Below are 12,843 nucleotides of genomic sequence, written 5' to 3'. Positions count from 1 at the left end.
GTCCCCGAGCGCCAGCGCGCCCCGCTCACGCCGCCCCCCGCTCGCCTCCGGCCTCGCCCCCGCCTCCCCCCGCGCTCCCCGCCGGCCGCTCCCCGCCGCCGCCGCCGCCGCGCACACCTGCCCCCGCGCGCCCGCGGCCCGCGCGCCCCGCTGTTCCAGGCATTGTGTACCGCCCGCTCGGCCGGCCCCCCGCGCCGGGCCGCCGCGCCGCCGCCCCTCCGCGCTCCCGGGCCTCCAGCCCGGGTTTTAAGCCGCGTCCCTCCCCCGCGCCCCGCGCCCCTCCCCACGCCCCCGCCCCCGCGCCGCCCGCCCGCTCGCTCCCGCCGCCCGGACGCGGCGCAGCCGGCCCCGCTGGGGAAGGGCCGGGCGGCGGGCGGCCGGGGGCTGCGAGCGGGGGCCGTGCGTTAAGATGACGAGGACGGGGAAGCGGCAGCCACAGCGGCGGCGGCGGCAGCAGCGGCGGCGGCGCGGCCGGGCGCGCGGGGCCGAGCGGGGCGCGGCGGCGGCGGCCGGGAGGAGCGCGCCCCGCGTTTGATGGGGGCCGCGCCGGCGGCGCGGGGGGCAGCGGAGCGGCCGGGCGCGGGGAGCGGCCCGCGCGCGCACTCGGCGCCGCGCCGCCGGGCGCCCGCCGGCCTCGTCGCCTCCGCCGCGCTCTAGGCGGCGCGGGGCCCAGGCGGCTCGGGGGGCGCCCCGCGCCCCCAGCCCGCGCGCGCCGAAACTCCTGCTCAGTTTGGAGGGCGTCCGGGCCCCCCGCGCCCCGGGGCCATTGTGGGGCCGGGTGTTTACCTCGGACTCCGGCTGAGCGAGGGCTCCGCGACTTTCGGGGGGCGGCGGGGGCGCCCTCCGGCCCCCTCCCCCGGCCCCCCCGCCCCCGCCTCACTCTCCCGGCTCCGCAGACGCTCGCGGCCCCGCGTCCATGGGCCGCGGGGGGGTCCTCGGGGCGCTCGTCCGCGAGGGCCGGCTCCAAAGTGGCGCCCCAGTGCCTTGCCGGGGCTTCCTGCGCGCCCTGCGGCCCCCGGCGCCCCCGGCCCCCCGCTAGATGCCCCGCGCGGGGCCCGAGGCTGCGGGAAGAAAGTTGCAGGTCGGTTACTCTCCGGCGCGGTTCCCGGGGAGCGGGCGGGGGGAGGCGAGCCGGCCCCCCAGCCGCGCGCGCGGGGCGGCAGGAGGAGGGGACCGCGGGCCACGGCCGGGCGGACTTTCGGCCCGCGCCCCGGAGAGCCCCGGCGGGCGGGGGGCGCTTCTGCAGACCTCGGCCGCCGAGGTTTGTTTGGGTTTGTTTTTTTTCCTTTTTCTTTTTAAGAGAATCCCCGGTCCCCACCTCGCCTCCCCAGCACCGCCACCGCGTACTGCTCCGAACGGGTTTGGCTTTGTTTTTACGATTCCCCCCAACGAATCACTTGTCAGATCAATTCTGTCTTCCCCCTCCTCCCTCCTTCCCGCCTCCCCTCCTCCCCCGTCGAAAACCCCGTTCTCCGAGGTTAGACATTTTACAAACCATATATGCTGTTTGTCCAATTGTGATTTTTTTTTTTTTTCCCCTTAACCCCTTTCTCCCATGGCTACTCTTCCAGACGCTTATCTGCCCTTCCGTCGCTTAGGGGGGCGAGGGTAAAGGAAGAGAAAATAATACAATTTCAGGGGAAGTCGCCTTCAGGTCTGCTGCTGCTTTTTTTTTTTTTTTTAACTAAAAAAAAAAAAAGGACATAGAAAACATCATTCTTGAACTTCTCTTCGAGAACCCGGGCTGCAAAGGAAATCTCCTTTGTTTTTGTTATTTATATGCTGTCAAGTTTTGAAGTGGTGAGTTTCAGGTCGGTTTTGCTAATTTCACTCAGTAAAACTGCAGCGTTTCTGTTTCTAGATAGTACTTTGCTTCTTTGTCTCTTTAAAAGGTCACAGTGAAAGCTTGGCCTGGATCGTGCCGGCCATATGGAACGGATAAGGGCACAGTCTCTTAAAATGTGATTATGGGGTTGTGTGGGGGCGAGGGAGGCGATTCAGCAAGGAACTCGTTGAAAAGGCTCCCACACTGCAAAAAAATAGGTTCTTGAAACCGGAATTTAGTGCTTTGCTCTTTCTTTTTCAAGGAAATAATTGCTGTGTCTGAGTTCGCTGTTTAATTCGTTAATTATCATATATGGACTTCGTTTATGGACAGGGAAGTGGGGTTTGGAGAAAGTAGCCTGCTTTCAGTGTGCCAGCCAGACATCACAGTGAAATAGGTTTTTAAAATGTGTAACTCACAAGAAACTCTCCAGCCTGTCGTCTGTTGAGACCTTAGTTTGTTCCCATGCAGTCAGTCCAGCAGGCCCCGCAGAGGTTGCTCTTTGCAATTCCAAACTCAGGTTTGGTGAACTTTAGCCTTGGGCATAGAGTTTAAATGAGTAAATTGGGTGTTTTATGTGCATGTAATTTTGCTTTATAATGTAAAGCTTTTTACAAGATGACTGAGTGTTTAATAGCTGCTTATAGGTGGGTATTCATTCGAAGGACAATTTTGCATGACCTATATGATGTTTTGATTGTCAATACATTAACTAAATTATCATCTATCACTTCATAGTTTATAATGTTGTTAAGCCTCATGACTACTTAATACGTTTTGTAGCATTAACTTTGATGCTGTTGTCTACTTATCCTCTCTCTTTTTTTTGGCTCTTAAATTGCCACCCGGGTTAAGTATTTTCTTTTCAAATCATATGTTTTAAAATTCATCTTCTGCTTTAGGGTAAGGCAGCCAATTTCAGGAAAAGCAGTTCTATATTATAACCCACATGAAGCATTATAAAGAGTGTTTTGAGTAAGTTAATAATCACCACTAATTTTGGCTTTAGATTACAGTTTAATGTAATGGAAAGAGTAATCTTGATAAAAAGTGGTTAAAAGAGGCACATTTATTGTTAATGAACCTCATAACCAAAAGCAGATGGGACCTCAATCAGCGGGTAAACCTTTGGTGTCAGTATACTACCTTGGAGTACAAGGATAAATAGCCATTATTTCTCTAACTTTATAGTTCTTCAACTGGCATTCTGAAGGTTGCTTTTAAACTTACAGATTATCATTGCTTCCCCTTTCCCATCACCTCTTTCCTTAATTATAGTGGACACAGTAATCTGGTTAAACAGAGGGGGAAACAATGCTTTCAGAAAGGCCCTGCTAATAATGTAACCTAGCTTTCAAATCTGTATCTACGTAGCTTCTTCATATTTTATATATACGCATATGTATATATATATATAAATGTGCAAGATAGGTCAAATTACCAAACAGCTGGAGGAAAGTGATAATTATCATATTCTCTCTGTTTTTTCTGAATATGACTCTCTTTTCATTAGTATTGGTGAGCTCAATACTTCAAGTACCATGAAAGTTCATAAAATAATTCTACTCACCTGTTCTTGTCAATGTTAGAGCTATTGTAGAAGTGATTTTGATAATGTACTAACTGCTTTATTATAAACAGTATGAAAATTGATGTCCAAAGTATAATACAACTGAAAAATAATTATCTGTTCATTTTTTCTGGAGTTAATTGAAATGTTGACTTCATTGCCTGCTGAGATTTTTTTGAACACTGGTTATTTTGTTTTACCAACATTAACAAGATTTCTTTCAAAGCAAGTTTAGTGCTTCAGTCTAACGTGTATATTACAAAATGTTTTCAAAATTTTTGGTATTTAAATTGTTAACAGCACTCTATTACAAAAGAATACCTAAATATTAACTCTAAGATACATGAGTTGTAATACTTCAGTATTGAGGCTCTTTGAAGAAATCCTCCACTTCTATCCACTTGGTCAGGGATGGAATGATCCAATTGCATGTTTGAGCCAAGACTTGACTGAATCTTTAAAACAAGTCATGTAATTCTTGATACTTTGACAGTAGAAAACTTTTTCTACACATTAACCATAAAGCCAATAGAGAGTTTAAAAAGCAGATGTCTGCTACCTTCTTTTGAGGTGGTATATATACATATGAATCTATTTTTCCTTCATGAGAATTAAAATGTATATAAAAATATAAAGACGGCAGATCTAACTAATCTCTTGTACTGATAAGATAATCTTTCCACCTTTGATTAAAATGTCATTATTATGTTCTGTAGTAAGTTTGTCATTTTTAAAAATTGGGACCCATAAATACAATTTGTTATTTTCCTTTTAGCTACACTTGTAGTAATTCTTGTTCTAAAAATAATCCCCACACCCCCCACACCCCCCACCCCCCACACACATAGTTTTGCTGGTAGGTGACAAATTATCTTTTCGTTCATGTGTGTTGATACAATTTCCACAAGTTATTCCATTAACTTGAATGGAAATATAATGCTGTGATCTAGAAATAGAGTAACCTCTGCATTATATGTCTGGTTAAGCAGTCTTACAAATACATTATATTTGTGGAGAGAAATATCCAGGGATAAATCATGTAGATGGTGTTATATATACACAGAGAAAGGGGGGGGCGTGCGGAGACCCCCACCCAATTGTAACATGTCTTCTTCTTTTTAAATTCTGGCAGGTGATCTTTAGAGAGTAACTGAGTATGGATCATTTGAACGAGGCAACTCAGGGGAAAGAACATTCAGAAATGTCTAACAATGTGAGTGATCCGAAGGGTCCACCAGCCAAGATTGCCCGCCTGGAACAGAACGGGAGCCCGCTAGGAAGAGGAAGGCTTGGGAGCACAGGTGCAAAAATGCAGGGAGTGCCTTTGAAACACTCGGGCCATCTGATGAAAAGCAACCTTAGGAAAGGTAAATACTCGCGAGCCAAATCCTGGAAAGCAGCAGCCCTGTGTCCACGCGGCATCGCCTGGTGCGAGGGTGGACAGGTGGAACCTGGCTTCGCGCGTTCTCCTCCTTGGTTCTCTTTTCCGATCTGAAATTAGTTCCGTTTCTGGTTGCAGCGTCAGTCCTGTCTGGAAGTGTGGGCTCCGTGCTGGAGCAGAGCATCTCCCTGTACTGTAGGCTGGAGTCTTTGGACGTTGTGGATGAGAAAGACTGAATTAAGTCTAATGGTCTCAGTTATACAAGGCTTCCATTGATAAAGTGTTGGAGAAGAGGGTATAGAAGTGGCTGTTGCTGAAACTAACCCTGCTTGAGAATGAGACCTTTAAATTGTTTGACGACGGACCTTGCTTTTTCATAGTGTTACTGGTTGTAAGGCAGTTTCACAGATAATGGAAGTCTTCTGCGATATGATGTAAAAGTTTTGTGATTTTTTTTTTTTTGTGGTTTGTTTTCTTAGGAGCAACTTCATTACTTAGTAGCTAAAAACCTGATAATTCTGGTGTTTCCCTTTTGCTATAATTGGGTGTTTTGGATAAAAGGGCAGATTTAAACAAGTTTATAAGGAGGGGATATGCAACTGTGTGATTCCTTTTTGCCAATTTTATGTCACATTGATGGAGTTTAACCACGTTGACTGCATTCAGCACTGTTGTTGCTGTAAATCAGTGTCTACCCTGGGCATAATGTGTGGGCCTTAGAAGGTCTTTATTTGTCTGTGAATAACTGTGTATGGGATTCAGATTTTCCTTACATTTGCTAAAGCAAAGGATAAAAATGCCATCTTGTAACAACCAAGAATATTAAGTAGATAAAGTTAGCAGGCAGAGGAATTTCATTGTGTTTGATGCATAACATTTATCATACAATCATTTATTTTTTCCTTGGTTTGGCGAAAACAAAGAATATATTGATCCTGAAATGAACAGACACAGCAGTCCGTATTGTTAGATCTTTATCTATTAAAAATGGAAAAACAGCACTTCAGCAAATTCTTTGGCCTCTCCTCATGATTACCCTATTTATTGATTGTTTGCCAAGAATGTATGCATCTTAAGAAAGCCAGGGTAAGAGCATTAAAAATATAATTTATTATGGCTTTTCAAACAGAGTGCATTAATATTGTACTGTGAAGCACTGGGGCTCTATAAAAAAGACTTTCTGACGCCTGCAAACATATAAGTTCCATAAATTCCTAAATAGGAGATTTCAGCTGTCTCTGGTATTATGTGATATTTGCACAGCAAACTTTAATGCCAGGACAGTTTTAGACAAGGATTCTACAGACTTCACTGCTCCTTATGGCAGACGTGCTGTTTACACAGGCTCATAAACCTTCAGCAAAAGCTTCTAAGACTGCCTCCAGGTTTAAATCATGCGGTATTTTTAGCAGTCAGCAGTGACCAGCGCACTCCCCTTTCCATACTGGAAGGTTATGAAGTTGCTGGAGTTGGAAGCCTCGCCAAACACTGACACAAACAATCAGTTCAGAGAAGGCTCCTGTTCAGCCTGACTCGCAGTATCAGGAGGACGGCGTGGCAGTTTGCTGGAAGATTTAAGCAGTCAGATTGACAATTAAAGTCCGCGATTGTCACCTTATCAGCAGCCACCTTAATGATCTTACAGGGTCCCTCTAAAATCCAAAGCGACTCGCATTTATTTCCACAGTTTAAAAAACCTTCAGTTATCTCCCAGGTCTGAGGAGCAGCAAAGAGCAGCCCAGGCCTGTATCATTCTATAAGAGGAAAAATCAATGCCTATGTTTTTTGTTGTATTAGTGACCCAACTCTTTGAAGACCTCAGGATAGAGGGAGGAGAAACCAAAGTACAATAATTTCACTTCCTGCTCAAGTGCTGCTCCCCCCACCCCCAAGCACTGCGTTTGTAGTGACATTTTAAAGATGCACTTTAATTGCAGAAGGTTCTCTGCTTGAAGCAACAAAATGCCTCCAGCCTTGTGCTGGTGGTAGTGTTGTTTTACCTTCTTTTTCACGTGCAGCGTTTCTGCTTGACGGGTGCCAGAGAGTGAGTGTGGCTGGCTTGAGAAAGCACACCTTAAGGAAAGGGGTTGGAGGTTTTTTTGTTTGTTTGTTTGTTTAGGAGGTTTTGCCAGAGTACCTTCCAGCCAAGGAAGAAATCACCAGTTTGCGTATTGCTGTTTTTGCTGTGGTCTCTCCCAGTCTCCTTCTGATCCCTGACGGGTTCTCTCTCTGGTATAGAAACAGCCGAATGAATGACAAGGATATTGGCAAGCTCCACAGCTTGTTTTTCATGCCTAGCCTGTTGGGTCCCTCCAAATGAGTTTGTGAGCTTTTCTAAGTAAACCTAAAGGGGTTTATTTGTCAGAGCTAGAATCTCTTGTGAACAGTTCACTGAAGCTGTGGTGTAGATACCCACGTAGAAAACTGTGGCTGCTTTTCCTGCCGGCTTTGTTCAGCAGAAACAAGCAAATAGGGCGTTTCTAAAGGGTACCTCTGGTGTCAGGAGGAAACCCTGGTTTTTAGCTCTGCTTTGCCGGCCCTGGACACCTTCAGAAGTTGGTTGGCTTCTGTGGATCCAGAGGGCAGAGCTTAGAGAGGCATTAGCGTTCCAGGACTAATTGGGGGTCGTGGGCGCCCTGGCACAGTAACCTTTGTCATCATTTATGCTAAGGATGATGCCCTCCTGGCAGTGTGCCACAGTGCCCTCTGCTGCATCTGCTTTTAACCCTTTTCTGTTTATCACTGGAAGTCTGACAGTGGGCTGTGTAAACACGTCGAGGACGACAGCGTTCCGTGATTTCTGTTTCTAGAAGCCTCTTTGCTGACGGTGGTGTGGCCTGTGTGTAATAGCCATCTGGCTCCTGAGTTATTACCTGGGATTACAGTAAACAGGGAACACATCTAGTCTCTGCAGATTCCTGTATCCTGAGACACCCTGATGAGCACAGTTTCCTCTGCTCTCATCCTTACCCCATTTACTAGAGCAGGGATTGTTCGTTTTAAAGACCTGTGGTTACCGTGATGTCTTTTTAGGCAGGTAGATTAAATGAGTAGCCATCAAAATAAATATTACTCATCTGCAGTGTGTACATACTGAAATCCTGTGTTATGAACATCAGTTTGGTTAAGTTTTGTGTTTCTTCTGTGGCCTCAATGTGAAGATCTTAAAGAAGGAGGTGAACGTTCATAATTTTATAATCAAAGCTAATTTGTTTGGACACAGACAGGGAAAGTTGAATCCTAACAAAAGCATGTAGGAAGCATGAAGACGGGTTCTTTCGAAGCCGAGTTTGGTGAATTACATTTGCACACCAGGTACCACTCACAGCAGATCAGACCAGACACTCACTCCTCTCCTGTCAGCCCTAGGATTTGATCAGAAAGGGAATTCTGCATTAATTGGTTTGGGGAAATGCTCTGTTAAGATTGGAGCCCACGTTACCTCAGGGCCAAATTCATATGCTATTTCAACATTTCTCTTACAACTTAAGAAAATAAATAAAAGAAGGTGTATGTTTGTGTCTGTGTGCCTGGATCTCTGTGCCGGCTGCCTTGGGAACAGTCTCCCCTTCTCTCACTGTGGTGAAGATTTATTTTCATGGCTTCATTTTTCCCTCCCTCCTCCCCCCAGACTGTGTTGCTGAAATTCGTTGGTTTGCATCTCTTTTCCCTCTGTCTCCTTGATAGGAACCATGCTCCCGGTTTTCTGCGTGGTAGAACATTATGAAAATGCCATTGAATACGATTGCAAGGAGGAGCATGCAGAATTTGTGTTGGTGAGGAAGGATATGCTTTTCAACCAGCTGATAGAAATGGCCTTGCTGTCTCTGGGTTATTCGCATAGCTCTGCTGCCCAGGCCAAAGGTAAATAATGCATCCATGGGGTTGGGGAAATTGCTTGGCATCCTTTGTTTACCTTACAGAGAAGGCATCTGAATATTTTCATTCAAAGAACTGTAGGCTGTATGTTACATGGGTTCCTTCTAGACTGTGGCTTTAAAAAATTGGCTTAATTCAGTTTGGTTTAGTTAACACACATTTTGCTCATGTGGAATGTGGAGGTAGGTTTTTTTTTTTTAAATTACTTCAGCTGAATCATTAGTATGCTTATTGACCTTAATAATCTGCTCCACTGAGGACCCACAAGGAAGTGAGGAGCGTATCTGAGCAGATGGACTGTTGAGAGTCAATTTGCATTTATGACTGAATATCTAGTTCTGTTTCTTTTATTCTGTTTCTGATGGTTTTATGGGCTGTAAAGTATTTTTCAATGCTGATTCCCATTGCAATCGAGAATCTTATCTAAATTGTAAAGCCATTTAGAACTGGTTCAGCTATGTCTTATTAGAACTTCCTGTAAGTTAGGAAAATGTGGCCTCTGCCTAGGTTTTATTGATGGGATTTTATTTCCAAAATAATAAACAGCCCCACCGTCATTTACATAATTTCACAGTTTGGAAAACTAAGCTGTGAATATTTTCATTGACCTGCCTTTTAGAGGGAAGGGAATCATTCAAACAGAAGTAACAGTATTGCTCATGGTGGGGGCGGTGAGAAGCAGCCTTCCACTGGGCAGGTTATCTGAAGGGTCAGACATGCGGTGACACGTGCTCTTCATCTGGAATAGGGCTGATCCAGGTTGGGAAGTGGAATCCGGTCCCACTGTCTTACGTGACGGATGCCCCCGATGCTACAGTAGCAGATATGCTTCAAGACGTGTATCATGTGGTCACATTGAAAATTCAGTTACACAGGTGAGTCAGGAAAGCAGTTTCAGGGCAGAACGTTCTACTCACCTGATCGTTTGAATGAAGTTATCTTTGGTCAGCCTTCAGTTGTGATTTCCTCTGCATTTCAGAGAGGTTAACCCAAATTGATTTTGTCACTTACCCTTTCTCCTTTATTTTCCTAATTTCAGTCTATTGTTTAAAAGCAGTTTTCCCCCCAAGTGCGTCTATTTGTGCAGGTTATGAAAAGACAAGACTTTTTATATGTAATCAATTAAATGATGCATTGCAAGAAGGCATTTTACATAAAGTTTACTTAAGAGAAAAATATTTTTGCATATCATGAACAGTGCCATCTGTGTACACTTTGTGAAAGAATGCCTTATTCACTATCGCCCTGCTCTTATTTATTTATATAATTTTTTTTAACCATTCTAATTCGTACGAGCGGAGTCCTGAAGGGAAAACGGTTCCCACGTTCGTGTTTTTCACAGTGGCTCTTGAGGAGGCAGTACACCTTAAATTGTCTTCCCGAGCGCATCAGAGCAGGAAGGTAGAAGTAACATGGAAAAATAGCCACCACAGGCAGCTGATGTATAATTCATGCATCGATACAGCAGATGTGTTGTATAAAGTAATTAACTAATCGGAACAATCAGGAGACCGAGAGCAATCTCCAGATGCATCTGTTTGATGCGCAAAATGAAATCTGTCTGTCTTAAAGGAATGTTCTGCAGCGGGATGCAATCTTGTCATAATCCCCTTTCTAATCTGTGTCTCCAATAGTTGCCCCAAACTGGAAGACCTGCCTCCCGAGCAGTGGTCGCACACCACCGTGAGGAATGCGCTGAAGGACTTGCTGAAGGATATGAATCAGAGCTCCTTGGCGAAGGAGTGTCCCCTCTCACAGGTACTGGGCATCGCTGGTCCTAAATGATAAGGCATTGAGGGCAGCCTCATTGGAGGAGTGATGGGAAGCCATAGTCTAAAGCAGCTGGTATCGAAAGCAAGAATCTCCCCAAAATGCAAAGTGACTTGACCACTGGTGACTTTCAGAAGTATGCGCGATTCATCCTGAACAGTGTGCGAAAGAGAGGGGAGGAAAAACCACTCAGCAGAACTTTGCGCTAGCTCATCTGTAGACCTCTCATCCGAGTGCTCTGAGACTGGATGCCTCGTTGTCCTGAGGGCCTGTATTTAAGGGAATAAAGGTGGTACACCTTCCTGGAACCCCTGGATTCCAGGAAGCGCCTTGGAAGTGTTACTGTCCAAAACGTCACCATGCTACCTGAGTAAAGGAACAGAATAGTGTTTAGGTACTTTCTTCATTACCAAACAAAGGAAAAAGAAGAAGTAGAATTTAGAAAAAAAAATTATACAGAAAACAAATCTCTTCCCTCTAATTATAGTTTAGATAGTTATTATTCATCAGGATTCTGTCACCGGTTTTATGGCATTGGTTCAACCCCCCCTACTTTTTTTTTTTTTATTGGGTTCATATGTTTTCCTCTGAGATGCCTGTCATACTGTCAGGGATTTTTGCAATGAGACAGAGATTTATTATTATTGTCTTTGAGTTTTTAGAATGAACTTTGGTAGAGGGGCAGTAGGAACTCTGGCGAGAGACTGCCTCTGTTTCTAGATGTAAAGCTGAGAATCACTTTTGATGCTGCGCAGTCGATTTCAAATAGAAAAGCAAAGGGCGCTATGAGCCCGCTCTTTTTTTTTGGCTTTCTTTCTTTCTTTTTTAATTTAAATTAGTTTATTTATCCATTTTTTAACTTTACAATGTTGTATTTGTTTTGCCATACATGGAGCCCGCTCTTCAGCGCTGCTTGTGTAGCCCTGACGTCATGCCGTCTCTCGGGGCCCACGCCCCTGCAGGTCACGCCCCTGGAGAGTATGATTGAGGTGCTGGTCTAACTAGATTTTTACTCAGTTTTTACTAACGTTTTTCTTTCAATGCAAGGTTAGTATGTAAGCCTGAGTGCTCAGTCTATCAGGTATTTGAACATGAACTCTGTGACTGCTGTAAATATTTCTGCAGTAGAGGATTTCTCCAAGTGTGTTTCCGATGTGATGGCCGTGAAGACACGTGGGCACCTTTGGAAGGAAGCTTGTGGGAATTCGTGCTCGTCTTTCATGAAAACTCCATGCATTTCAGGTTTACTGCATTACGGTCCGTCAGCTTGACTTTGATATTTGTTAGCAATTATAGGAATGAAGCAAATGAATTAAGCTTATAATAAATGATGGCTTTTTATGTTCTTTTAAAGTAAGCTGTAGCCACAGGTGAAATATTCTCTGGCGTTAAGTCCATTTCATGAAAATCAAAGTCTTTTTGTCACTTTAGCGGATCTCCTCCTGTTCTCTGTCTCATTCTTTGAGTCGAGAGGATGTGAATTTATAACCATCAAGTAAAAATAATTTAAATTAATTAAACACAGTTAAATCAATAGGATGATATAATGAAGCAGGTGACTCTTAGCTCTGGGGCTTTGGGTTTTGCAGACAATTCCAGATAATCTGTCAGCTGGTCTCTAGGATTTGAAATTTGAAATGTCCTACAAATAAAGGTTATAACTCAGTATTAAAATATGTATAAACACCCAGTATAGGAATCTCACGTATCTTCACGTTATTAAATGTCCCGTTGATTTGGGAAGTAAATTCAGGCAGAGGCTTAAGGCATTTACTGTGAGCTGGAGAAGAGGATGCTAGCTTGAGTATTTGTTGATGCAGGCGGTGAGAACTAATGGTTAAACGGTAGCAACATTCAGCCAATAAACTCCACCTCACTATAGCTTATGAACACAATTGTGAGTTTACTTAATGTTATCATGGGTAATTAATTGAATAAAATAATAATAGCATTAAACGGAATGACAAAATAAAATTCAGGACTGGATTTTGGAGTCAGATGTGGGTGAATTTCTGAGAAGCCTCAAGTGGAGCACCTGGGCCTGTATAGCTGGGCACCCCAGTGCCATCCTTCAGGGTGAAACCAGGCTGTAGCTTCAACATCAGTTGTAACTACCGTCTTCTTTTCTTTTACAAAACAATTTGAAAAGAAAGATAAACATCGTTCAGCAGTGGCAGCAAATATTTGAAATTAATATTATTATGAAAAAGGGCAACTTGTTCTCTAAACGAGGGACTTATTTTCTGTTCTGCTGCATCATCTTCTATTTCTTTCTCCAGAATGAATTTATGAATCTGATACTCAATTTGGAATGTTTTAATTATGAACTGTTTTCCATTTGCTTCTTTATTTTCTCTTGTGTCAGGAGCTATTAGTTAGAGGAAGCACAGGCATCTGAGGCCTCAGCCCCAAATATGT

At 44.7% G+C, this 12,843-nt stretch overlaps 1 protein-coding gene across 8 annotated transcripts in view; it reads left to right on the top strand.

Annotated features, from left to right (window-relative positions):
• The window catches only part of SATB1 (SATB homeobox 1), a 102,503-nt gene that overhangs the window by 18,814 nt on the left and 70,846 nt on the right, over positions 1 to 12,843 (top strand). For 2 of the 8 annotated variants that reach the window (XM_081573372.1, XM_081573369.1), the window contains exons 1-6: positions 728 to 1,081; positions 1,572 to 1,800; positions 4,528 to 4,762; positions 8,464 to 8,640; positions 9,404 to 9,530; positions 10,290 to 10,413. In XM_081573372.1, the coding sequence (XP_081429498.1) occupies positions 4,552 to 4,762; positions 8,464 to 8,640; positions 9,404 to 9,530; positions 10,290 to 10,413 (639 nt within the window). In that variant the 5' untranslated portion in view covers positions 728 to 1,081; positions 1,572 to 1,800; positions 4,528 to 4,551. Of the gene's footprint in view, positions 1 to 569; positions 1,082 to 1,571; positions 1,812 to 2,727; positions 2,801 to 4,527; positions 4,763 to 8,463; positions 8,641 to 9,403; positions 9,531 to 10,289; positions 10,414 to 12,843 lie in introns of those variants that run through there. The other 6 variants (XM_081573370.1, XM_081573373.1, XM_081573374.1 and 3 more) reach the window with 5 other exon arrangements.

The sequence above is a fragment of the Giraffa tippelskirchi genome, chromosome 2 (assembly GCF_054371585.1).
Source record: "Giraffa tippelskirchi isolate mGirTip1 chromosome 2, T2T-mGirTip1v1.2.pri, whole genome shotgun sequence".
NCBI lineage: Eukaryota > Metazoa > Chordata > Mammalia > Artiodactyla > Giraffidae > Giraffa > Giraffa tippelskirchi.
This window is presented reverse-complemented; position numbering and strand designations above follow the sequence as displayed.